This window comes from Rhinatrema bivittatum, chromosome 9 (assembly GCF_901001135.1).
Source record: "Rhinatrema bivittatum chromosome 9, aRhiBiv1.1, whole genome shotgun sequence".
Taxonomy (NCBI): Eukaryota; Metazoa; Chordata; class Amphibia; order Gymnophiona; family Rhinatrematidae; genus Rhinatrema; species Rhinatrema bivittatum.
In genome coordinates, this window is record NC_042623.1 from 58,303,514 (window position 1) to 58,330,162 (window position 26,649).

The 26,649-nt window shown below is 48.2% G+C and overlaps 1 protein-coding gene across 2 annotated transcripts in view; it reads right to left on the reverse strand.

Moving 5' to 3' along the window:
• Positions 1 to 26,649, reverse strand: part of LRRK2 (leucine rich repeat kinase 2) — a 584,366-nt gene that overhangs the window by 19,707 nt on the left and 538,010 nt on the right. For both annotated transcript variants that reach the window (XM_029617357.1, XM_029617356.1), the window contains 2 exons: positions 24,844 to 25,058; positions 18,927 to 18,977 (listed from right to left, as the gene is read on the reverse strand). In XM_029617357.1, coding sequence (XP_029473217.1) covers positions 18,927 to 18,977; positions 24,844 to 25,058 — 266 coding nt within the window. The remainder of the gene's footprint in view (positions 1 to 18,926; positions 18,978 to 24,843; positions 25,059 to 26,649) is intronic.

The following is a 26,649-nucleotide window of genomic DNA, read 5'->3' on the forward strand; positions in this document are numbered from 1 at the left end:
TAATACGGAACCCAACATTGTGTAATTATAGCATGGGTTATTTTTCCCTATATGCATCACCTTGCACTTATCCACATTAAATTTCATCTGCCATTTGGATGCCCAATTTTCCAGTCTCACAAGGTCTTCCTGCAATTTATCACAATCTGCTTGTGATTTAACTACTCTGAACAATTTTGTATCATCTGCAAATTTGATTACCTCACTTGTATTTTTTTCCAAGATCATTTATAAATATATTGAAAAGTACGGGTCCCAATACAGATCCCTGAGGCACTCCACTGCCCACTCCCTTCCACTGAGAAAATTGTCCAGTTAATATTTCCTATTTCCTGTCTTTTAGCCAGTTTGTAATCCACAAAAGGACATCACCACCTATCCCGTGACTTTTTACTTTTCCTAGAAGCCTCTCATGTGGAACTTTGTCAAACGCCTTCTGAAAATCCAAGTACACTACATCTACTGGTTCACCTTTATCCACATGTTTATTAACTCTTTCAAAAAAGTGAAGCAGATTTGTGAGGCAAGACTTGCCTTGGGTGAAGCCATGCTAACTTTGTTCCATTAAATCATGTCTTACTATATGTTCTGTGATTTTGATGTTTAGAACACTTTCCACTATTTTTCCTGGCACTGAAGTCAGGCTAACCAGTCTGTAGTTTCCTGTATCGCCCCTGGAGCCCTTTTTAAATATTGGGGTTACATTAGCTATCCTCCAGTCTTCAGGTACAATGGATGATTTTAATGATAGGTTACAAATTTTTACTAGTAGGTCTGAAATTTCATTTTTTAGTTCCTTCAGAACTCTGGGGTGTATACCATCCAGTCCAGGTGATTTACTACTCTTCAGTTTGTCAATCAGGTCTACCACATCTTCTAGGTTCACCGTGATTTGGTTCAGTCCACCTGAATCATTGCCTATGAAAACCTTCTCCAGTACGGGTACCTCCCCAACACCCTCTTCAGTAAACACCGAAGCAAAGAAATAATTTAATCTTTCCACAATGGCCTTATCTTCTCTAAGTGCCCCTTTAACCCCTCAATCATCTAACGGTCCCAACTGACTCCCTCACAGGCTTTCTGCTTCGGATATATTTTAAAAAGTTTTTACTGTGAGTTTTTGCCTCTACGGCCAACTTCTTTTCAAATTCTCTCTATTAGCCTGTCTTATCAATGTCTTACATTTAACTTGCCAACGCTTATACATTTTCCTATTTTCTTCTGTTGGATCCTTCTTCCAATTTTTGAATGAAGATCTTTTGGCTAAAATAGCTTCTTTCACCTCCCCTTTTAACCATGCTGGTAATCATTTTGCCTTCTTTCCACCTTTTTTATTGGGTGGAATAGATCTGGACTCTGCTTCTAGGATGGTATTTTTTAACAATCAGTTAATTCCATTCCAAAATGCTCCTCGGAATGCCTCTAAGTAATATAGCTAACTACTTAGCCGGATAACTTGGATGCTGTCGGCGAATGGAGAAATTACTTAGCTGATAATTTTGTTTTCCTTAGTGAAGACAGATAGATTCAGGATCAATGGGTATAGTGTGCGCCTGATAGCAGTTGGAAACGGAGTCAGATTTCAATCTTACGTCAGCACCCGTACATATACCCATGCAGGAAGCTCTGCTCTTCAGTATTCTCCTCACAATGCAATTGTGGATATACGTATGTCTGGATAATTTGATTCATTTGGTTAATTTTAACTTGAATAACTTGAGAAACGTAATCAACTTGAACTGGCTGACGTGGACTATAGCTGGAGACCGCCAGTGCCCTCAACCGAGAAACCCCGACACCCGGTAACTATGGGTGTCCTAGCTGAAGGGAAGCGTGGCTTACCCGTGTTTGTCTTGCTCTCAGGAATTGACTCCCGAGGTTTTCATGCATAGCGGCAGCCGTGGGCGGGATACTGAATCCATCTATCTACACTAAGGAAAACGAAATTATCAGGTAAGTAGTTTCTCCATGTCCTAGCATGTAGCAGATGGATTCAGGACCAATGGGATGTACAAAGGCTACTCACTAATCGGGTGGGAGGCTGCCCATCGCCCACTTAGTACTGCCCTTGCGAATACTGTGTCCTCCTGAGCTTGAACATCCAGGCAGTAGAACCTGGCGAAGGTGTGAATGGAGGACTATGTCGCTGCTCGACAGATCTCGGTGGGTGACAGCATCTTCGTTTCCACCCAGGACACTGCCTGGGCTCTAGTGGAATGGGCCTTGACTTGTAACGGTGGAGGCTTGCTTGCCTCTACGTAGGCTGCCTTGATTACTTCTTTGATCCAGCGGGCTATGGTTGCTCGCGAGCCCGCTTCCCCTTGTTTCTTCCCGCTGTGAAGGATGAATAGGTGGTCCGTATTTCGCACGGATTCCGACCTTTCCAGGTATCGGACTAGGAGTCTGCCGACGTTAAGGAGGCGAAGACGGCGAGATTCTTCCAAGCCCTTGTGCTCGTCTGGAGATGGCAGCGAGATGGTTTGGTTTAGATGGAAGTGAGAAACCACCTTTGGAAGGAAGGAGGGGACAGTGCGTAGCTGTATGGATCCCAGTGTGAACCTGAGAAAGGGTTCCCGACAGGATAGTGCTTGAAGTTCAAAGATGCGACGGGCCGAACATATTGCCACTAGAAATGCAGTCTTCAAGGTTAGTAGTCATAGAGATAGACCACGGATAGGTGTGAAAGAGGCTCCCGCTAGGAAGTCTAGTACTAGATTGAGGTTCCATAGGGGTACCGGCCACTTTAAGGGTGGACGGATCTGCTTGACCCCTCTCAGGAAGTGAGAGACATCCGGATGAGATGTTAGGCTAATGCCTTCCGCTTTGGTTCCGAAGCATGCCAACACGGCCACCTGAACCTTGATGGAGTTGAGGGACAACCCCTTCTGTAAGCCGTCCTGCAGGAATTCCAGGATTGTGGGAATTTTGGCTGTCCGCAGAAAGATGTCGTGGTCTTCACACCAGGCTTCGAATATTCTCCATATTCATATGTAGGTTAGTGATATGGAGAACTTGTGTGCTCGGAGCAAGGTGTCAATCACTGCCCTCGAGTATCCTCTCTTCTTCAGGCATGTCCTCTCAATGGCCAGACTATAAGAGAGAATTGAGTTGGGTCTTCGTGGAGGATCGGACCTTGCTGGAGCAGATCCCTGTGTGGAGGTAGAGGGAGAGGGCTCCCCGTCATGAGTCTTCGCATGTCTGCAAACCACGGCCTTCTTGGCCAGTCCGGGGCCACTAGAAATACTAGTCCCCTATGGTGCTGTATCTTGCGGATGATCCCACCCAGTAGTGGCCATGGGGAGAACGTGTATAGCAGGTCTTCCTGTGGCCAGGTCTGGACGAGGGCATCGATCCCTTGGGATTGTGATTCTCGTCTGCGACTGAAAAAGTTGGGAACTTGGGCGTTGGACCGGGTTGCCAGGAGGTCCATGACTGGCATTCCCCAGTGGTTTACTATCAACTGGAAGGCTGTGGTCGACAGCTTCCATTTTCCTGGGTCTAGACTTTCTCTGCTGAGGTAGTCCGCAATGATGTTGTCTTTTCCCATGATGTGGGCGGCTGAGATCCCTTGTAGGTTTGCTTCCGCCCACGCCATTAGGGAATCTATTTCCAGGGACATCTGATGGCTTCTGGTTCCTCCCTGGCGTTGTGGCGTTGTCCAACATGACTGACAGATTTGCCCTGGATTCTGTGATGGAACTGTAGGCAGGCTAGTATGACCGCCCAGGCTTCCAGTCGGTTGATGTTCCACCCCGACTCTTCCTTGTTCCATTGCCCCTGGGCCATCAGTTCCTGGCAGTGGGTTCCCCACCCTTGTAGGCTTGCATCCGTGGTGAGCAAGACCCAAGTTGGTGGAGATAGCCTTACTCCCTTGCTTAGATGGTCTTCTTGTAGCCATCATTGGAACTGGTTCCGCACTTCGTCCGGGAGTTGCAGGCGAACGGAGTAGTCCTGGGACATCGGGTTCCATCGTGACAGTAGGGAGCGCTGTAGCAGTCGCATGTGGGCTCTTGCCCACGGGACCACTTCCAGGGTTGATGTCATGAGCCGAAAATTTGGAGGTAGTCCCATACTTTGGGGCAGGGACGTCCTAGCAGATTTTGCAATTGGTTCATCAGTTTTCTTCTCCTTGTAGGGGGAAGGACAACCTTGTCTTGTTTGGTGTTGAACCAGACTCCCAGGTATTCTAGAGATTGGGAGGGCTGCAAACAGCTCGTTTGTGTTGACGACCCGCCCAAGGCTCTCCAGTAGACTCTGGTGGTCGCCTGGTGACATTCGTCTGGAGATTTTACCCTGATCAGCTATGGATATACGAGGATTCCTTCTTTCCTCAGTGTCGCCCACTACCACCATGATTTTGGTGAACGTGCAGGGGGCTGTGGCTAGCCCGAAGGGTAGTGCTCGGAACTAGTAGTGGTGGTCTAGGATCGTGAAGCATAGGAATAGCTGATGGTCGTGATAGACTGGAATGTGCAGGTAGGCTTCTGACAGGTCCAGAGATGTAAGGAATTCTCCCGGCTGTATCGCCCTTATGAGCAAGCGCAGGGTTTCCATACGGAAGTGTAGTACCCTCAGGTAGCGGTTGACAGACTTGAGGTCCCTCTTTCTTACTGATGATAAAATAGATGGAATAGTGCCCAGTATTTTGTTGTTGTGTGGGCACCGGTGTTATGGCCTTTAGGGCGAGCAATTTGGCCAGTATGGTTTCCACTGCCGTCCTCTTGGAGGGTGCATGGCAAGGAGATTTCACGAACTTGTCCGGAGGTATGTTGTGGAAGTCCAGATAGTATCCCTCTCGAATGATGGTTAGGACCCACTTGTCCACTGTTATCTCGACTCATCTTTGGTAGAATAGGGTAAGCCTGCCCCCTATGGCTTCTTCCTGTGGATGGGTCGGCTGATTCTCATTGTGGGGTGCGGCTGGGGCCTGTGCCAGAGCCAGCTCCCCTCTTGTTGTGTTTGTTCTGAAAGGACTGGCCCCTGCCTGTGGGGCAAGGGGCTTGGTATGTACTCTTATAGGGTCTGAAGCGCTGTGATCCTCTACCCCTAGGTAATCGGGGAGAGGGGCGTTGGCTTCTTTTGCTCTTGTCCTCTGATAGCCGAGGTACTGGGGATTCGCCCCATTTGATGGCTAACTTCTCCAGTTCGCTTCCGAACAGGAGGGCTCCTTTAAAGGGCATTCTCATGAGTTTCATCTTGGAAGTCGCGTCAGCTGACAACTTCGGAGCCAAAGTTGCCTTCTGGCTGCCACTACGGATGAGATGCCCCTGGCTGAGGTGCGTACCAGATCAGAGGTCGCATCCACGAGGAAGGATACTGCTGGTTCTAGTGCTTCACCAGGCGTGGCGGCGTTCCTGGTCATGGATAAGCAGGCGCATGTTACCACGGCACAACAGGCAGCAATTTGTAGTGACATAGCTGATACGTCGAAAGTCTGTTTAAGGATGGATTCCAGACGTCTCTCCTCGGCATCCTTGAGTACCGCTCCTCCCTCAACTGGGATGGTAGTGCGCTTTGTGACCACGCAGACCATGGCATCCACTTTGGGGACACTAGTAGATCTTCGGCTGAGGGTACCAATGGATATAGGGCTTCCAGGGCCTGCCCCCCTTTAAAACTGGCCTCCGGGGCATCCCATTCCAAGTTGATCAGCTGCTGTAGGGCTTGCAGCAAGGAGAAATGGCAGGAGGCCTGACTGAGCCCTTCTAGGAGAGGGTTCGTCATTGGTTCCTCTGTGGCACTTGTGCCTGGAATGGTGAGCTCCTTCAAGCTGAGATCCACGAGATCTGGTATCTCGTCTTTGAAGAAGAAATGCCTCATGGTTCGGTAAGGTTCCGTTCCTGGAGGTATTTCCCCTTCCTCCAGGGGGTCTTGATCCTCATCCGAGGTGTCCGTGTCCCCTATAGAGAGGCTTTTGGCCGGGAGGAGCCCGTCACTGGAAGGTCTGGAGAGCCCTGGGAGGCAAGGGTCCTGTGGTGGCGGATGTGTCTGTGCCTTCGGTGGCGGTTGCATGTGGACAAAAGTGTGTAGACCCTTAAAGAATTCTACCCAGGAGAAGGATCCTGGGTCTAGATTAAAGGTCGCTGCATTCCCCAGGGACCACGTTTGTGGGAGGGTCGTGCTAGGGATAGAGAGTTACGGGGTACTATCGGTGGATCCGGATTCCTGTACTGGCTGGGGAGGGCCTTGTCCAGGTTCTCCCAGGGCCTCCTCACACTGTAGACACAGAGCTGTGGCCTCCTTGTGCTGTGCCACTCTTAAGTGGCAGGCTGGGCAGAGGGCTTGTGCCTTGGTTTTCTTGGCCGGTGGTGCCATGGTTTTGTTCGCGTAGTTCGTTTAAACACACAGACCAGGGTTTCATGTGCACGCCGGGAGGCTTAGCTATGCGCTCCGGGCGTGCCCAAGATGTGCGTGTAGTCCAGGATGTGCGCTGAGATGCACGCACAGATGTGCACACGCCCCTGGCACAGTTGTGCGCGTAGCTGTGAGTACGGCACCTATGCGCGCGCGCCGCTGTGCGCACAAGTAATTTGTGCGCCCGGCTCATCCCTGTGCACAGTTAGGCAGAGTGGCAAAATGGCGTTGGCAACCACACGAGCAAGATGACCACCTCAGAGGGTCTCCACGTAGGAGGACCCTTGTATCCAATCGGGGTCTAGCCCTGCCTGGGCTGATCAACCCAATGGTACAAACGCCAGCAGGCGATCTGTGCGGTTATCCGAGTCTTGGAGACCGGAGACTTCGAAAAAATTTTCTACCTTACCTGGTCTCGGCGTTTCCAGGTTTCGTTCCGGGCGGTCTCCGGCTGCGGGGGGAGACAGAAGTACCTTCAACACCGCGCTGGGTATTGCACCCATTGCCTCTCAGCTGCTCCCGTTGCCGGGGGCTAAGTCCTCGCCGGGAACCAGCTACCGGACCAAGGCCTACCTCTGAGGGATCTCGGAAATCACCTCAGGAAATCTCAACTGGGGGAGGGACCCTTAGGTATCACCGCAGGAGAGCGGGGCTCGTCTGGAGAGGTAAGATTTCTTCTTTGTTTGGAATTTTCTTTCTTCTTTGGTTTGAATACTCTAACGCTGAGCAAGCTTGTATAGAGTCCCGAACTACTATGGAGACGGAAAATACTGAATAGCAGAGCTTCCTGCATGGGTATATGTTCTGGTGCTGACGTCAGATTGAAATCTGACTCCGTCTCCAACTGCTATCAGGAGCACACTATACCCATCGGTCCTGAATCCATCTACTACACACTAGGAAACAGGAATTTTCAAATTCCGGCATTTGTCTGGCTGGTCAAATAGCATTGAATATTAGAGATGAACTTTGTTTTTTTCTACCGAGTCGTTTTTTGAGTCGGACGCTTGGGGTAAAGTTCGTTTTTCTTTGGTTAGTTTTTTTGAAAAACGAACAAAAACTAAACGGGGAAAAACGAAACCGGCCCAAAAAATGATGCGGGAAAACGACGCAAAAAAACCCCACTCCCAAGCATTAAAATTCACTTTAATACATTAAATACAACCCCCCCCCCCCCCACCATCCCGATCCCTCCCCAAGACTTACTAACATCCCTGGTGGTCCAGCGGGGTCCCGCGAGGGATTTCTCCCTCCGTGCTGTCGGGCTGTCTGTCCTGCCTCGATCAAAATGGCGCCGATAGCCTTTGACCTACTATGTCACAGGGGCTACCGGCGCCATTGGTCAGCTCTGTCACATGGCCATCAGCGCCATCTTATGCTCCTACCATGTGACAGGGGCTGACCAATGGCAGTGGTAGCCCCTGTGACATAGTATGGGCAAAGACTATCGGCGCCATTTTGATTACTGGCAGCAGACGGTCTGCGTGCAGGAGGTCGCTCCCGGACTCCCGCTGGACCACCAGGGTCTTTTGGCAAGTCTTGGGGGACCCTCCTGACCCCCACAAGACTTGCCAAAAGTCCAGCGGCGGTCTGGGAGCGACCTCCTGCACTCGGACCGTCGGCTGCCAGTAATCAAAATGGCGCCGATAGTCTTTGCCCATACTATGTCACAGGGGCTACCACTGCCATTGGTCAGCCCCTGTCACATGGAAGGAGCACAAGATGGCACTGATGGCCATGTGACAGGGGCTGACCAATAGCGCCGGTAGCCCCTGTGACATAGTAGGTCAAAGGCTATTGGCGCCATTTTGATCGAGGCAGGCCAGACAGCCCGACAGCACGGAGGGAGAAATCCCTCGCGGGACCCCGCTGGACCACCAGGGATGTTAGTAAATCTTGGGGAGGGATTGGGATGGTTGGGGGGGGGGTTGTATTACAGTGAATTTTAATACTGGGGGTGGTTTTTTATTTAAAAAAATAAAATGTGACCCTCCTCACGTACAAACCCGAAAAACTAATTTTCCTCTTAGTTTGGGGAAAATCAGTTTCGGGGTTCGGGGCCCCCAAAGAATTAGGCAATTTCATTGAAACGAACCACATCTCTATTGAATATCAGCCTCAACTGTGTACTCAGATTACGATTAATTTCCATCTTTTAACATGTATATGTCTAATTGGATATGGTTGTGTTTCATGGCAACACCACTGATACCCTACACCTGATAACGGCTTTTTAAACAGCAGTGTTTGACAATTTCATGCTTACTAATGTGGTTTCTTTTAATTTTTAAAAATATAGCAGACATGCACCATTCTGAAAAGGAAGTAAAATGTTTATCTGTCTCTGGATGGGTGCATACCAATGTGAGATACCAGTTTTTAAAAATGGACACAATTAAAGAAAAATCCAAATGCCTTCTCCGTAAAAGGATTCAGATCTTTCTGATCTACAGAACCATCTGAACAAATTGATCTGAGTGGAGGACTGGCCTAGTGGTTATAGAAGTGGCCTGGGAACCAGGGAAGCCAGGGTTCAAATCCTGCTGCCACTACTTGTGAGCCTGGGCAAATGACATCATCCCCACCATTGCCTCAGATACAATCTTACATTGTAAGCAGACTGGGCCTGGCCACCAGGGAAATATCTCCTGTACCTGAATGTAGCTCACATTATGGTATCATTGAAAAAGGGGTCCACTCCCCTTCATTGCCAAAGTCATGGAAAAAATCGTTAACACCCAACTCATAGCACACTTAGAAAACCACAACATCTTATCCTCCTCACAATTCGGTTTCCATAAGTTTTTCAGTATAGAAACCCTCTTACTCTCCCTCACAGACACCATTCTCAAAGGACTAGACCACGGTCACTCCTACATCCTTGCCTTACTTGACATCTCCTCCGCTTTCGATACTGTTAACCACAACATCCTTATCAACCGCTTCTCAGAAATCGGCATTTCAGGAACAGCCCTACATTGGTTCAAGTCCTATCTTGAAGACCGACACTACACAGTGAAGATTGGAACTCAGAATCCACACCCACCCAACTTAACCAAGGCATTCCCCAAGGATCCTCCCTTTCTTCCACCCTCTTCAACATATACCTCCAACATATACCACTCTGCCAACTCCTATCAGACCTTGGCCTCCCCCCTAACTACATCTATGCCGACGATGTGCAAATCCTTATCCCCATCCAAGAATCCCTCTCCAAGTCTCTCAAGACCTGGGAAAACTGCCTCAATGAAATAAACCACCTTCTCACCAACCTACACCTTGCCCTTAACACAGCAAAAACTGAGCTCCTCTTCATATCCACACACAATAACACAGCACACTCACATGTCATCAACCCCTCCCCCCCTTGACCCCCTTCAAGCACAATACCATCGATAACCAGATGAACCTAAAAAAAATGTATCAACTCCACCTTAAAAGACTGCTTCTTCAAGCTACACGTCCTTAAAAAACTGAAACCCCTCCTTCACATTCACGACTTCCGCACAGTGCTTCAAGCCACAATTTTATCAAAAATCGACTACTGCAACTCCCTGTTTCTAGGCCTCCTCACCTCAACCCTTAAACCACTCCAAATGCTCCAAAATGCCACTGCCAGAATACTAACACCCGAAAATCAGAACACATCACCCCAGTCCTCAAGGAACTCCACTGGCTCCCAATATCCTTCCGTATCTCTTACAAGATCCTGTCCATACTCCATAAAACCTTACACACCTGTAACATACAATGGCTTGACAATAGTATTCGCTTCTCCACTCCTATTTGCCCAACCAGAACTGCATACCTAAGAACATTACACATTCCCTTCTCCCAAAACAGTCCATCTTAACTCTATGAAAGAGCAAGCCCTGTCGATTGCAGGACCTACCCTCTGGAACACCATGCCCACAGACCTTCATCTAGAGCAGTGATGGCCAACCTTTTGAGCTCAGTGTGTCAAAATTCATTAAAAAAAACGAGCATAACTCGGGTGGTATGTCACTTCTAGAAAAATCCATAATTGTGATATTTGTAGCTCTAATTAATAACAAAAAGTTATAATTTTAATATATGTACTGTATTTATTAATAAAGCAAAAACAAATAATTCTTTACCTTACCTGTTTAGTGACTTTTTTGTTGCTGAATTTCATCGGCTAAATCTTCAATTAAAACACTCTCTCCCCCTCCCCCCCCCCACACACACACAAACTCTTACTCCCCTGGATTTTCTCATACACACTCATGCTCTCACACTCACTGGCTCCCTCACATACACACAAACACACACACCCAGGCAGGCTCCCATTCATTTTCACACCACTCCCGCTCCATCCTCCAGGCAGGCGCCAATTCATTCTCACACACACAGACCCCCAGGCAGGCATCCATGCATTAACACACATCCACCCCCAGGCAGAGTCCCATTCATACACATGCACACACTAAAGGCATACCCCCCCTCTCTTTTGCCAGCAACCTCGGAACCTCTCTCATTCCTCTGCTGCCACTGTCACTGCTGCCACATGATTATTGGGGATGTTGCTATTCTTGCACATTCCCAAAGATTACATGTGCCAATCACTAAAAAGAATTTTATTTTTTTTTACCTTTGCTGTCTGATCTTAGTTTTCTAATTGGTTGGTCACAGGCTTTTTTTTTTCCATCTTCCCTTTCTTATTTTTTTTTTGCCAATTCCTTTTATATTGTCTTTTTTTCTGTTTCTTTTCTCTCCATCTTCTTCCCTCAAACACACAGTCAGGTTTTCATTCTCACATGCATTTCTCTCTCTCACACACAGGCTCTCACTGTCACATGCTCTCTCTCATACAATCATTCATACACACAGTCTCTCACTGGCACATGCTGTCTGACTCACACACACAGGCTCTCTCTCACTCCCACATGCTGTCTTGCTCAAGCACATGCAGTCTCTGCAAACATTCAGGTCCTCACACACAATTTCTCAACTCATCTCATACACGCGCGCACACACACACACCCTCTACAGACCCTCAGCCTCTCTCTCACCTCTGGGCCTCCTCTTCGCGGGTCGCCACAGGATGGGCTCTGCAGCGGCCCTGCTACCGGGCCTCTTCCTCTTCTCGGGCCTCTGCGACTTGGGATTCGCAGCGGCCCATAAGCGCAAGTGATGCTCCTCTTCTGCACGCACTGATGCTTCTCCTCCTTCCTGCCCACGCGGCTCCGGCAACATTTACTTCCGGGGCCGCACAGGCAGGAGGGAGGAGCATCAGCGTGTTCAAACACGATCTTTTTCTTTGGGCTGTGGTGACGTGAGCCTCACCACGGCCCTGCCTATCTGCCTGTTGCTGCGCCGCATGCGCCTCCCTGCGCCCGGGGGCATTGGGGGGGGGCGGTGGAGGGATACTAAAAAACTAATTTTAAAGGGTTGGTGCAGCCGATAAAAAAAAGGCTCGGCACAGCCGATAAAAAAAAATAAAAATTCAATAGTCCCGAAACGCTACGCGTGTCAGCAAAAACGGCTCGGCGTGTCATAGGTTAGCCATCACTGATCTAGAGCCATCCACCCAAAAATTAAAAAAAAAAGCTAAAGAGATGGCTCTTTAAACAAGCGTTCCTGGAATAACCTCCTTCCATTTTACGCCATAATCATATTTGCCCCCCCTCTCCCCCAAAACTATATGTTCAATCAATGCTCTATATATGCTCCTTTCCCCCTCTCCCAACTCTTCCTCCTCCAATAATGTTATATATATGCTCAAAGAACGTTATATTCATGCTCCAATAATGTTATGTATATGCTCAACAATGTTATTTATATGCTCCCGTCTCCCTCTCCCAACTCCTCTTGCTCCAATAAAGTTATGTATATGCCCAAATAATCCTCTGCACCTTCTCCCCTCTCCCGTTCCCAACTCCTCTTGCACCAATAATGTTATGTGTATGCTCAAATAATCCCCTGCATTTTCTTGAATAGTGTATTTCCAATTATAATGTTCCATGCTTTTCCCCCCTCATCCATCCCACATGCTCACCCAAATAATTTACTTTATTCATACCTTCCTTGCCTTCCCTCTGTATACCCCAATAACGTATATCTCCTACCCCGTACATCACCTAAATCAAGTTCTCTGTAAAGTGTTATCACACCCTGTTCTTTGTACAATGTTCAAGTTCTATGTAAACCGTTCCCTGTACGTACCCAGATCAGTCCAGACACCTGGGTTTTGCCTCCGCACCAGCAGATGGAGAACCTGTCAGGCTCTGCCATATATAGCAGGGTGCCCCCCCACAGCCTCTCAGTCTTACTCTGTCTCCAGCAGATGGTGCAGGTGCAGAAGCCACAGCCTCGGGGATCCAAAATTGTTGTCAGTGTTAGTTAGGATCCGGCTTGTGTTCTTAGTGTTGGAAAAAAAAAAAAAAAAGAGGAGGATTAAATTAGAAGAAGTCAGTCCCTCGTCGTGGGAGTCTCCCAGGGGGGTGGAAGGTTCTGAGGGTACCACCCCCCCCGGTCGAGGCCGCTGCTAAGGGTCGAGGACCCGGCCATCTTCTGGTTAGCAGCAAGGGGTTGACACCGGGGAGCCCGGTTCACTCACCCCTACTGGAGCAGAGGTCCAGGACCAGGGACAGCGATGGCAAGTGTGTAAAAAAAAAAAAAAAGCGTTTTGCTGTTTTTATTCTGTCTGCGCGCAGACTCTCCGCTCCTTCGTCGCAGGTCTTCTCGGTTTGTGTCGGGGTGTTAGCTTATTTTGTGCGGCCGTTCCGACAGGCGAGATGCCCCAGGGATCTTCATGCGGCTCGGCGCGCACGCGGTTGTCGCGCGATGGGGTATGCTCCGATTGCGTGCCGGGCGGCGAGGGGCAGTCGGATCCTGGTCGGGGGGGCCGGGATCAGAGGCCACGATCGCCGAAGCATACTGGGTCGGCCGCCGCGGGCAGTGCAGACCCGTTCCCGCTCAGTGCGGGAACGGCGGCCATTTTAGAAACGTTTAGGGAGGCCACGCGGTCGGCTGTGGGGGAGGCCCCGATGCCTCCCGCGCTTTCTCCTCAGCAGCGGCCGCCCTGGGGGGGCGCCCCGAGGGGGGCTGCCTCTCCTCTACAAGGGGATAGCCTGGGGGAGGAGTCCTCTGCGTCGGGGTCCTCTTTTTCCTCGGACTTGGTGCTGTTTCTCCATAAGGTTTTGAAACATAAAGGACTTAAGCGGAAAGCGGGGAAAAAGGTGAATTCGGGGGCGTTGGGGTCCCAGTCACAGACCCGGAAGCGGCGAGAGTGGGATAGGCCCCGGAGGGCCGAGGACCCACCCAAGGACAGGCGGCCGTTACGTTCACCTCTCGCGAGTCTGACACGGACTCCTCATCTCAAGATGACGTGGATCCGCCCGTCAGACCTCTGGGGGGGGGGGGCCGAGGACGCGGATGGTGAGGAGCTGGCTCTACCTGGGACGGGAAAAGTCCCCCCAGTGGTGGAAGGGGACGACCCGAGAGTGGTCAGTCTCTTTAAAAAAGATGAGTTGGCCCCGCTAATCCCGGCCATTCTGGAGGAGCTCGGTGTTGAGGCCCCGCCGGCGGAGTCCTGGCAGGGGGCCAAAATGGACCCAGTTTTGTTGGGCCTCAGAGGACCAGCAGTGGCTTTCCCTTTCCACTTTTTGGCATCGGATCTCCTGTTTCGAGAATGGGACACTCCAGATTTGGGGCTGAAGGTTAGCAAGGCCATGGATAGACTGTATCCTCTCCCGGAGGATGCCTTGGAGCTTCTTCGCCTCCCTAGAGTGGGTGCAGCATTCTCGGCCATAACTAAGAGGTTTACGATTCCAGTCACTAGGGCTACGGCTCTGAAGGATGTTCAGGACAGGAAATTGGAGCTCCAGCTTAAGAAAGTCTTTGAAGTCTCTGCGTTGGGGGTCTGTGCAGCGATTTGTAGTAATTTTGCTTTGCGTGCGGGCCTGCGCTGGGCACAGCAATTACAGTCTAATGCCGATCTCTCAGAAGAGGAAACCACTCAGGCGAAATGTTTGGAGGCAGTGATTGCTTACAGCTTGGATGCGCTGTATGATCTCCTGCGTACGTCGGCCAGATCTATGGTCTCTGCGCACCGTCTCCTTTGGCTTCGGAATTGGGCGGCGGATGGTTCTTCTAAAGCTCATCTTGGTTCCCTTTCGTTCAAAGGAAAGTTATTGTTTGGTAAACAGTTGGATGATCTGATGCTATCCCTGGGTGAGAACAAGGCGCTCAAGCTTCCTGAGGACAGGCCTTGGCCTCGGAACTCCTTTTCCAACAGGTCCCGGTACCGGGGTAACAGGAAGTCTCGCCCGGCAAGGTCTGCCGGGTCTTCTTACCATTCTAACTCGTCTAGGCAACCGTCATGGTCGCAGTCCTTTCGTGGCAGGCGATTTGGAAAGCAAGGTGGCCCTCCATCGGGCGCCGGGACTAAATCTTCCCAATGAAATTCGTGCGGTCCATTCCTCGGGTCAGGTTCCTCCACCGGTGCCAAATGTGGGGGCCAGGTTGACTCTATTTGTCGAGAAATGGACCAAGATCACATCGGATCAGTGGGTCCTCGCTGTGATAAGTCACGGTTACGCTTTAGATTTTGTACGGACTCCTTCAGACAAGTTCATCGTTTCGCCTTGCAAGCATCGGGAAAAGCGAGTGGCGGTGCAGGGCACCCTGCAGCGCCTGCAAGACTTGGGGGCGATAGTTCCCATACCTCCCGAACAACAGCGCAAAGGCCAATACTCCATTTACTTCATAGTTCCCAAAAAGGAGGGGACTTTCCGGCCAATCCTAGACTTGAAGAAGGTCAACAGGTGTCTTCGGATTCCGCGCTTCAAAATGGAGACGATTCGATCTGTTGTCGCGTCGGTTCGTCCAGGCGAATTCTTGGCCTCTCTGGATCTCACGGAGGCATATCTCCATATAGGCATTCAGCCTTTTTACCAGAGGTTCCTCAGGTTCTGCAACTTGGGCAGGCACTATCATTTCAGAGCTCTTCCTTTCGGCCTCACTACCGCTCCTCGCACGTTCACCAAGGTGATGGTGGTGGTGGCGGCGCATCTCCGGAGGGAGGGCTTCCTGGTGCACCCCTACTTGGACGATTGGCTGATTCGGGTGAAGTCCGAGGTGCAGTGTCGGACGGCGGTCAACAGAGTCCTCCAGCTCCTGCGGTCTCTCGGCTGGGTGGTCAACCTGGCCAAGAGTCGGTTGACTCCTTCTCAGTCCTTGGAGTTTCTAGGAGCGCTGTTCGACATGAAGCAAGGGAAGGTGTTTCTCACCAAGGAATGAGTGAACAAGCTGCAGAGTCAGGTGAGACACCTAATGGCCCTACAGATGCCTCTGGTATGGGACCATCTGAAGGTTCTGGGCTCCATGGCGTCCACGCTAGCTTTGGTTCCTTGGGCATTCGCTCATCTGCGTCCTTTACAATCAGCATTGCTGTCTCGCTGGAAGCCGGCGTCCGAACAGTTTCAACTTCCGCTGCCACTTACGGCCTCGGCACGGGACAGTCTCCACTGGTGGCTGATATCGGATCATCTCATCTCGCTGATAATGCCCGACTGGACGGTAGTCACCATGGATGCCAGTCTGTCCGGCTGGGGGGCGGTCTTGTCTTGGTCATTCAGTACAGGGACAGTGGTCCAGAGCACAATCTCAGTGGTCCATCAATCGCTTGGAAACCAGGGCGGTGTTCCTGGCGCTGCAATCCTTCCTTCCACTGATCCGGGGAAGAGCAGTCAGAGTCTTGTCAGACAATGCAACTACAGTGGCATACATCAATTGCCAGGGCGGGACAAAGAGTCAGCTAGTGGCGACGGAGGCCCGACAGTTGATGTGCTGGGCGGAGCGGAATCTCAGCAACCTTGCAGCGTCCCATATCGCCGGGGTAGACAATGTTCAGGCAGATTTTCTCAGTCGACATCATCTAGATCCCGGAGAATGGGAGCTAGCGGAGGAAGCGTTTTGCCTAATCTGCGTAAGGTGGGGCATGCCACACATGGATCTGATTGCAACCTTTCGGAACACAAAGGCCCCGCGCTTCTACAGCCGGTGAAGAGAGAGAGGAGCCGAAGGGGTCGATGCGCTAGTGCTCCCCTGGCCCACAAATGTGTTACTATACGTGTTCCCTCCTTGGCCCTTGATCGGCAAGGTTCTCCGACGCATAGAAAGGCATCCGACGGATGTGATCCTGGTGGCGCCAGAGTGGCCTCGTCCTCCATGGTTCGCGGATCTCCTTCACTTAACAGTGGAACCGCCCCTTCGTTTTTGGGTGTCCACGGCTCTGCTGCGTTAGGGCCCCATCTGTTTGGAGGACATGGATCACTTCTGTCTCGCGGCATGGCGTTTGAAAGGCAACGTTTGAAGAAGAAAGGGTATTCTGAGAAGGTGGTGGCCACGCTGTTAAGGTCTCGGAAGCAGTCTATGTCCTTGGCCTATGTTCGGGTCTGGGCGGTATTTGAGGACTGGTGTAAGGGGCGTAGGATGGATCCCACTGGAGCCTCGGTGGCCGATGTCTTAGCCTTTCTGCAGTCAGGTCTCTCTAAAGGTCTCTCTTGCAGTACCCTCCAGGTTCAGGTGGCGGCTCTTGGGTGTCTCAGAGGTAAGGTGCACGGGGTGGCTTTGGCTTTGCATCCAGACGTAGCCCAGTTTCTACGCGGGGCTAAGCATTTACGTCCCCCGTTGCGCTATCCTTGTCCATCCTGGAATCTGAATTGGGTGCTTTCGGCCTTATGTTCGCCGCCTTTTGAGCCTCTTAAGTGGGCGACGCTGAAAGATCTCACTCTAAAAGTGGTGTTTCTTGTAGCGATCACTTCGGCCAGGCGAGTATCGGAATTGCAGGCTCTGTCGTGCAGGGAACCGTTTCTACGGATCTCAGATTCAGGGGTGTCTCTGAGGACTGTCCCATCCATTTTGCCGAAGGTGGTGTCCGCTTTCCACTTGAACCAGTCGATCAAGCTTCCCTCGTTCCCAGAGGTAGAGAGGGAGGATCCTAGGGCAAGAGATTTAAGTAAATTGGATGTTCGCAGGGTTCTATTGCGGTACCTGGAGGTTACGAATCCCTTCCGCGTCTCGGACCATCTCTTTGTACTCTGTGCGGGACGCAAGAGGGGAGGTGCGGCGTCAAAGGCCTTGATTGCTCGATGGCTCAAGGAAGCCATTGCGTCGGCATATGTTCTGCGGGGCAAACCTGTTCCCGAGGGGCTCCGGGCCCACTCTACAAGGTCTCACGACGCTTCTTGGGCGGAGTCTTTGCAGGTGTCGCCCCAGGAAATTTGTAGGGTGGCTACTTGGAAGTCGTTGCATACCTTTGCACGGCATTACCGTTTGGATGTTCAAGCCTCTGCGTCGGGTGGCTTTGGTGAGGGAGTGCTCCGAGTGGGCCTCTCTGGTTCCCACCCACAATAAGTTGGCTCTGGTACATCCCAGGTGTCTGGACTGATCCGGGTACGTACAGGGAAAGGAAAATTAGTTTCTTACCTTATAATTTTCGTTCCTGTAGTACCATGGATCAGTCCAGGGACCCGCCCGTATCTGCTGTGTGTTCAAAGTAACAGAGAGTCCACTCGTAGATTTCTTTGATTGCTGTGTTATGTTATTATCGTTCGCTCCTTTGGTTCTGGGGGCTTCTGTTCCAGTTAGGCGATCTATATGAAGCATAGTTAGCTAGTCTGGTATAGTTCTGTTCTGCTTTGACATTACGTAAGACTGAGAGGCTGTGGGGGGGGGGGGTACCCTACTATATATGGCGGAGCCTGACAGGTCTTGCTCTGTCTCCATCTGCTGGTGCGGAGGCAAAACCCAGGTGTCTGGACTGATCCGTGGTACTACAGGAACAAAAATTATCAGGTAAGAAACTAATTTTCCTATATGCTGTACCAACGAATACCGGTATAAAAAAGTCTTTAAATAAACAAATACATAAGTAAATATATCTAAAAAATACATTAAAAAAAAATCACAGATGTGGACTCTTCTACTTCATAATGGAATAGCAAGGCAAGAATGTTCTGATGGCATTTCAGTCTCCCAATCTGATCTCCATCATCCTTTAAAAGCATTTCAGAGAGGGCAAGCTCACACAATCCTCTCCTTGGGTGCTGTGAGACAGCGAGGATCAAGAAGGCAGGGAAGTGTTTAGAAAAGGGAGAAACAGCAAGAAGAGGTAGTGATGAGATGATGTACATTTAAAAAAAAAAAAGCCAGTGTGAGTGTGAAAAAGGGAGGTAGCAAGCAACTCTTCACAGGCTGTTACAATGTGGCCGAGCCCCAGTCACTTTGACTTTTTTGGGCGGAGTTGGGGGGGGGGGGGGGTGCGGGTGCACCAGGGGACGGTATTGTTAGGGTACTGCTGGCATTCTGCATACAGAGCAGTATGGAAGATAGCTAAAGAGTCTATATTTAAAAATGAATAACCTGCGTCCCACATACAACACTGCCCAGGGGTATTTTTACCTGCCAAGGATATATGTGTGCCAAGAGGAATTTGACATTGAAAGCCAGTTTTTATGAGCACTTTGATAAAACATTTTTTGTCCACACTACAAGCTACAGTACATGCAACCAAACATCACTTTGACGATGTCTGACATCCTTACCGCTAGTTTCGTAGCAGCATCCCAAAATCAGCACAACGTTTTTGCTGCTCCCTTTATGTAAAGAGAAAAAAAAACCATAAAAAATGGTACCCATAGTTATATTTCACAACTCAGCAAAGGAAAATTACTGGAAAAAAAACAGTCAAGGGCAATACAAGTATTACGCTGTACTAAAACTGGAACATAAAAAATAAAAAAGGAAGATTATCCAATATATAAAAAGCCAATAGCATAAGTGAGAGTAACATCTGACCGTGAGGCTGATATACTAACATACGTTTGACTTTGCACAGGCAATAAACGTACGTAAATATAATGGAGCCAATTTTCAAAATGATTTATGCACTTAAAACTGGGTTTAACACGCATAAATGGGTTTTTGAAAATTTCTACAATAGTATGCTCCATTTACACGCGTCACTCCATTGACAATTACCTCCTATGTGTGCAAATTTTCGTGTGTGTTATTTGCCAGTCTTCCACGCAGAATTGCGCAATTGCAAAAGCAGATGCAAAACCGTTAATGCGCTAAAGAATCATGCAATGCAGCCCATGGGCGACATTCACAAAGTGAGATTTTGTGAGGAAAATCTCATAAATCTGCAATGTTCTCTGAAACTTGACTACATCTCCAGGTGATGTAGTTTAGCTTTTTTGCGATCCAAGTCTGCAATTCTGCATGGACTTCATCACAAACAATTCATTGCAAATCTCATTTCTGTAATATTTAAATGAGCCAATATCATAAGAAAAACTTTTCATGGTACAGGCTCATTTGGGCAAACAACGTCACTGTTTCATACACCAGCGCCTAGATGATAAATTAAAGTACCAGCAGCAAGCAGTACTTTGCACCCTGTACCAATACAAGCTATTTTATCTGGCACCACAATTTTTTTTAATAAATATTGTGAGCTTCCTATTATTTTGTAGGGTCTTCTGGGACCCTAGAAATGTTTACCGAACAGTATATGCTGGTATCTGGCTGCTGAGATGTCATTTGTGGCATCGTAACCAATATGGACCAAACACACATAGGGTGTGTGAGTTAATTTGTGATGCTTTTGCTATCATGACTGCTCTCAGGAATGCAGGGCAATAATTTTAACAACTTCAAAAACTACTTTTCCCACGGAAGAAAAATATGAAACATGCCAAGCTAATGTACTCTGGGGTAAATTTCACAAAAGAATATCCAAAGATCTGAAGGGTAGTCAGAAATCTCAAGGTACACAAAATCATTCAAGATGCAAAAGTACAAATTTATTTATAACTTTGGATGGCAGTGCATATCATATTGGAAAAATCCTTCACTTTATTTGCACTGCCATCCAAAGTAATAAATACATTTGTGCTTCTGCAACTTGAATAATTTTGTGGACCTTGAGATTTCCGACTACCCTTCGGTTCTGTGGATATTCCTTTGTGGAATATCGCCTATCTGTGCTGTAAACTTTACAAAGCCATGGAGTAGTTATGTTTAGCTGGGTATCTTTTAACCAGCTGGGCTGTGGCTGAAAAGTAGTCTTAAGATAAATTAGCAGGTTACAATATGCCACTAACCGGTACTTTGAAACATTTTCCTGATGAGACAAAGAAGCTCCCTCTCACCTCAAACCAGTGATCTACCCTGCCTCTCCCAACTCCCATGTATTTAGGTTCACTTGAGGGGGAACAAATCCTTCCTCCTTCTCTCCCAAGATCAAAACGAAAAAGTCTGCCTGACCTCTGACCTGCTCCCTCTCGATGTCACAATGAAGTCCCCCACTATAGGTACTCTTTTGCCCCAGTCAACCACCTGCACAAAGAGGAAGTGCAAATATACACAAGGATTTTTAGCAGGCACAGGCTTTAGGAAATTAACTGCAGAACACGTGCATACAAAGGGTACACATGGAACTGCAAGTCTGAAGGGCTAATCCAAACTAGCCACATCAAGGACCATTTTGATAGTCATTTGCCCAAGCATACAAGTGTTTAGCCAGGTAAACTGGCCAGGCCGAGAGGCGGCCTCCTCAATCCAGCTCAACACGTGCACGGGTTTTCACAGCATGCGTACTGCTAGCCGCTGTAAAAAGAGGCGTTTTGGGGAGGGAAGGGACTTAGATCAGAGGAGAGGAGGGAGGGAAAGGTGTCAGATCACTGGAGGAAAATAGCTTGCGTACATTTGATTTTCAAATGAGCAAATACTGTTTTCTGGGATCCATCCCCCCCGCCCAGCCACCCACACATATAGGTGGTGCAAATGTACACAGATGCTTTTAGCAGGTGTACACTGTAGGCAAATTTCCAAGGGAAATCACTCAAGTGTAGTTTTCCAGTGAAAATTATCTTTAATGTACGTATTTACAGAGCATGCACATATATTTGCAAGTCCGCAGGCTAATCAAAATTATTCCCCATGCTTTGTGCTGTATGCAAAAGAACGCTAAAAAAAAATGATATGACATAAGCAATCAGCATCCAGATTTCATCAGTGCATCCCAAAACTGTCTGTGGAGCTTCCACTTACCAAGGAAACTCAGTCTGTGACTTGTGTACCCTGAAGAGTTGCATCTGGGTACACACGGGCTTTCTAATTAATCTTCAAACGTAAACTTTCTATGTACTTTCACTTTGGAAATCAGCTAACATCAAGTACTTCCACTGAAGTGCCTGCATACTTAAAACCAACTCCTGCAAGTGAGGGTGACGGAGAAAACAACACAAACTTTTGAAAATATTGGGGGTGATATTCTGCACCTCTCAGCCAGACACATTCAAATTTATCCAGCTAAGTGGCACTGTCTGAATATGTGGCCATTGTTCAGCAGCAGTCACTTACCCAGATAACTATTTATCCAGCTAAATACTTATCTGGATAAGTAGAGGGGCAAGAAGGGAGCATTCTGGAATGTGGCTACTTATCTGGCTAACTTAGCTGGAGTGGGCCCGATATTCATACCACTTAATTGGATAAGTTGAGACTTATCCGGCTAAGTAGTGGCAGCTGATTATCCGGACATGCTCAGCAACCAGTACTTAGATGGCTAACTACTTACAGGTCGATACAGTAACGTGCGGTTGAAGATTTCCCGTCTGTAACGTGCTGGGAGCGCACAATACAGACGAGTAAGGCCATCCAGCAATACAGTCTCCAGTTTCACGCGTCCTTAGCGCTTCCTAAAATAGACACATAACCCTTTCCGCACGCAGCATGTAGATGATGTGTAAATGAACGAATTAGCTGTATAATGAAGGAATTAGCTATTCCCCTCCGATACTGTAACGGGCGCTGATATTATCTCCTTAGTAACCCGCTGTTTTGCCGCGGCCTTAACGTGTTAGTTTACCGCCTCCCCCTAGTAGGTGTTAGGACTGTGAGTCTTGTAGCAAACCCATCGACACCACTTAAAATACTGAAACACAATAAAACACAATAAAAAAAAAAGCGGTACAGAGATGATCGAGAAAATGTAATGCTGTGGGACACATAAAAACCTGTCAGAAAAAAAAATAAAAATTTTTAAATACCTGTCGGAGGGCCGCGTGGGTCCAGGCGGGCGGCGGCGGGAGCCGGGGAGCGAGTGGTCGCGTGTAAAATCTAGGCCGCGGGCGGGTGGGCGCCTGTTCCAAGCGGCGGCGGGGGCGGGTGGACGCGCGATAGTCTCAGACGGCCGGCGGGATCTGGGCAGAGGGAGCCAGCGGCGAAAACGGCCTCTGGCTCCCTCTGCCTGGATGAATGCACGGCAGTGAAAGAATGGCCGTGCGATTTCAGCGCTCAAGGCAGTCACATGCCGTGACTGCCTTGAGCGCTGAAATCGCACGGCCATTCATCCAGGCAGAGGGAGCCTCTGCCTGGTTGAATGCACGGCCCCCGCCGGAATGGATGCCCGTGCGATTTCAGTAGTCACGTGACTTGCTAGTCACGTGACTACCGAAATCGCACGGGCATTCATTCAGGCGGGGGCCGTGCATTCAACCAGGCAGAGGCTCCCTCTGCCTGGATGAATGGCCGTGCGATTTCAGCGCTCACTGCCTTGAGCGCTGAAATCGCACGGCCATTCATCCAGGCAGGCCGGCTCCCTCTGCCTGGATGAATGGCCGTGCAATTTCAGCGCTCAAGGCAGTCACGGCATGTGACTGCCTTGAGCGCTGAAATCGCACGGAGAGGGGAGAAGGGACGGAGGGGAGAATCGCACGGAAAGGAGAATCGCACAGAGAGGAGGGGAGGGGAGGATCGCACGGAGGAGAATCGCACGGAGAGAAGAAGGGAGAAGGGACTACCGTAGCAAGCCCGAGCCTTGCTACTTTTTCGGTTTTTTGTTTTTTTTTTTGCTTCGGGAGGAGGGGACCGGACGGGGCTGCAGGAGACCGGACGGGCTGGACCGGAGACCGGACGGGGCCAGGGCAGGTAAGCGGGGGCTGGGGGAAAGTTTGCTGAGCATCGGGGAACATCTGGTACCTGTCATTTCAAATGTCATTTGAAATGACATTTGAAATAACAGATACCAGCGCGGCAGTGAAGCGTTAGGCCCGCAAACCCAGGATACTGTATAGGCGCTCTATACAGTAAAATGGGCTGTGCGGTCCTAACGCTTGCCTAAGGCTTCGCAGCCGCGGCATGCATTTGCATGCAATTAGAAGAGAGTATCGGGCGCTAAGTGAAGAGAACTGTGCGTGCGGGGAGGAAGGGTGCGCCTGACACTGCCGCACTGTTTCTACCGCGGCTTTACAGTATCGAGCTGTTAGCTGGCTAAGCTGTGGGATAACTTAGCTGGATAAGTGGCAATATTCACACTTAAGTCAAATAAGTTAGATGTGCTATTTAGCAGGTCTAAAGTTTGCCAAATAAACTTATATGGCTATCATTTAGATAGCAGAGTATATCAAGCAGTGCAGCCGCACTGGTGAATATCCTGACTAAGTTAGATACATTTATCCGGATAACTCTCTCAACTAGAGAGTGACTGAATATCTACCTCCAAGTGTGTGCGCTATTTTCTTCCCCTGTCTAAGCACGTCCCTGGAACACCTCCTTTCAAGCCCGCTAAAAGTACTCTCACCATGTAAGCCAGAGCTGGGGAGGGAAGTTCTCAGACAGGCCAATTTACCCAGCAGATATCCATTGGTAAATGGCTTTGAAAACTGTCCTTGTAAAGACCAATAGTCAATATCCAAAGAGATGCAAGTAGAGTAAATTCAGTCCCAGACTTCAAAATAATTGTGAAAAGATTCAGAAATTCTGATCCGCAGGGAACAGAAATGGATCCTTAAATTGAATTGTCTATCACCCCGTGGTTTAAACAATGAGATTCAGTGGTAATTCTTTCTTTGAATTTCCATCGTTGTGCATTTTTCACTGTATAACTCCCTTTATATTCTGATTGGCTAATGCTGCTCTGTGTTGCTATGTCCTGATTGGCCATAATTTTGGCGTCTAAACTTCAGTCTCTTTAAACGCTGGGGTTTGCTTTTACTGCCTGCTCTCCTTGCGATTTGACTGTGTAAATGAACAGCATTTTCAAGGTATGTTTCATGTATCTAAATGTTTCATGGTATGCCATCTATATTTATTCGGTCTCCTAATGTATTTCTGTTAAAATTTCTTTTGTTTTTTAGTTTAAGACTTCCACATTTAAATTTACTGTCCCTTCCGACACAGCCGGGATCGGCGAAACATGGGTCCATGTCGAGGGACCCTTTTGAGAACTATGCTGTCTTGAGCAATGGAGTTTCCATCTTAATGAAAAATAAAAAATTATCTTTTCACGATTACTTTGAAGTCTGGGACTGAATTTACTCTACTTGCATCTCCTTGGTTATTGACTATTGAATTACTGGAGTGCATTGTCTTTGCTCCTCTGTGCTGTCTTGTAAAGACCAACACATTCCTAGAATTAAAAAAAAAGTATTTACTGTAAACTTTTCAACTTGCCTAACTGAGTAGCCAACATGCTTCTAACAGAATCGCAAAACTTATAAATTATTTTTATGGGATTGGGATGATGTGTTGATAGATCAATCAGCAAGACATGTCCTCCTCCGGTTCCTATCCACAAAGCAGTATTTTTCTGTAACAGGATGGTCTTTACTCTTCCCAAATGCGCAACGTCATGGGTTGGCTCCTTTTTGCATTTCACAAGTTCATCTCTAAAAATGAGAGAAATATCTTTATTAACATATTTTGTTGATCTACATATACATATATATATATTAAGCTACATTATAGCACTCTGAAAAAAAATGTTCTTCTGAAACCTTAATATGGCAATTAACTTAAGTCCCTAGATCAGTACTAAGGAACCACAATCAAGTTTAACTGAATTTTGCTTTACAAACCCCACATTTTCTTGCACAGGATTGCTATAACAATGATAATTCATTAAGATATATTAAATACTGGTGTTGCTAACTTGGCCTGGGATAGAAAATATTTACTCAGTCGAGTGCTAAGATTTGCCAGTCTCATGCAATATGCATTTGGAAGAATGACAGAAAAGGTGAATGACTGGGTTTCTCGACCAGAAGAAAAATCTTCCATCAAGCTTCAGATTAATTAAATTTTCATACCGATCGGACAAAAATGATTTTTCTCCCAACCAAGGGTAGGCAAGGATATTCTGAAAGGTGGTCTATTAAAATTCATTGGATCGTTGCATTCACTGTTAAACAAATATCACAAGCTGTAAAGAAAACAGGAGGGTGCTGCTGGTCAAATGACATGAAGACTTTCAGAAGGTGCAGAAAAATCTAAGATGGGCTGAAGAACCAGGCACTCAGTAATACATACAAAATATACAATTCTTTAGAATCTATAGTCTGACATTTTGGAACCGAAAGCTCTGGCTAATGGGTACTAAATAACTTCATATTTTGTACTACTGTAGGGACTCCCACTGATGGGTGTCCTATTGTAGTTACCTTGAGACTAATAACACTAGAACCCCATTGATGGGTACATTAAGGACCATGATGTACTTCCTTTAATTGATGTTGGTCATTATATAACAAGTCCACACTGATTGCACCTTCCTCTAACTCTGCTTACTACGTAAAATCATTTTTTAGAACCAAGGAATTCATGAAATAAAATGGCCTACAAAGCTCAAAATGGTGTTTTTGAGCTCATGGCATCTTCAGAAAATCTGCTGGTAGATTTCTGTTGATACCAAATGTAGAAAAAGCAATATAAAGTGGTAGGTGGGCTAGATGCAAAATGTTCCTGTCAGGTTAATCCCTACCTCCACGTGTGCCCTGGATATATTAAGAGGTACCACAGGCCACACATTACCAAGAGTAGTTCCCCAGACAGAAAACAGGGAAAGCGCTAACACATCTGGCTCCAACTGTTTTTTTTTTCCTATAGGAAAAACATTTTAAAAACTTAAAAAGAAAACTTAAGAAAAATAATCTGGGGTACACTTATTCCCGAGACTTTTGGAACTCCCTCTGGACAAGCAGCACTGGTCACTGAAAATATAATCCTAGCTGTGCTCTTTAAGTGACCTGAGCACAGCAAGGGGCACACAGTCCTTTTTGGATAGCAGAGTTGCTTAACAGGTATTCTCACAGGACAGCAGGATGTTAGTCCTCACATATGGGTGACATCAGACTATAGCCCAATCACGGAACACTTTTGTCAAAGTTTCTAGAACTTTGACTGGCACCTACTGGACATGCCCAGAAATACACCGACCCTGCATCCAGCAGGGGTCCCCCCTTCAGTCTCGTCTTATAGTAA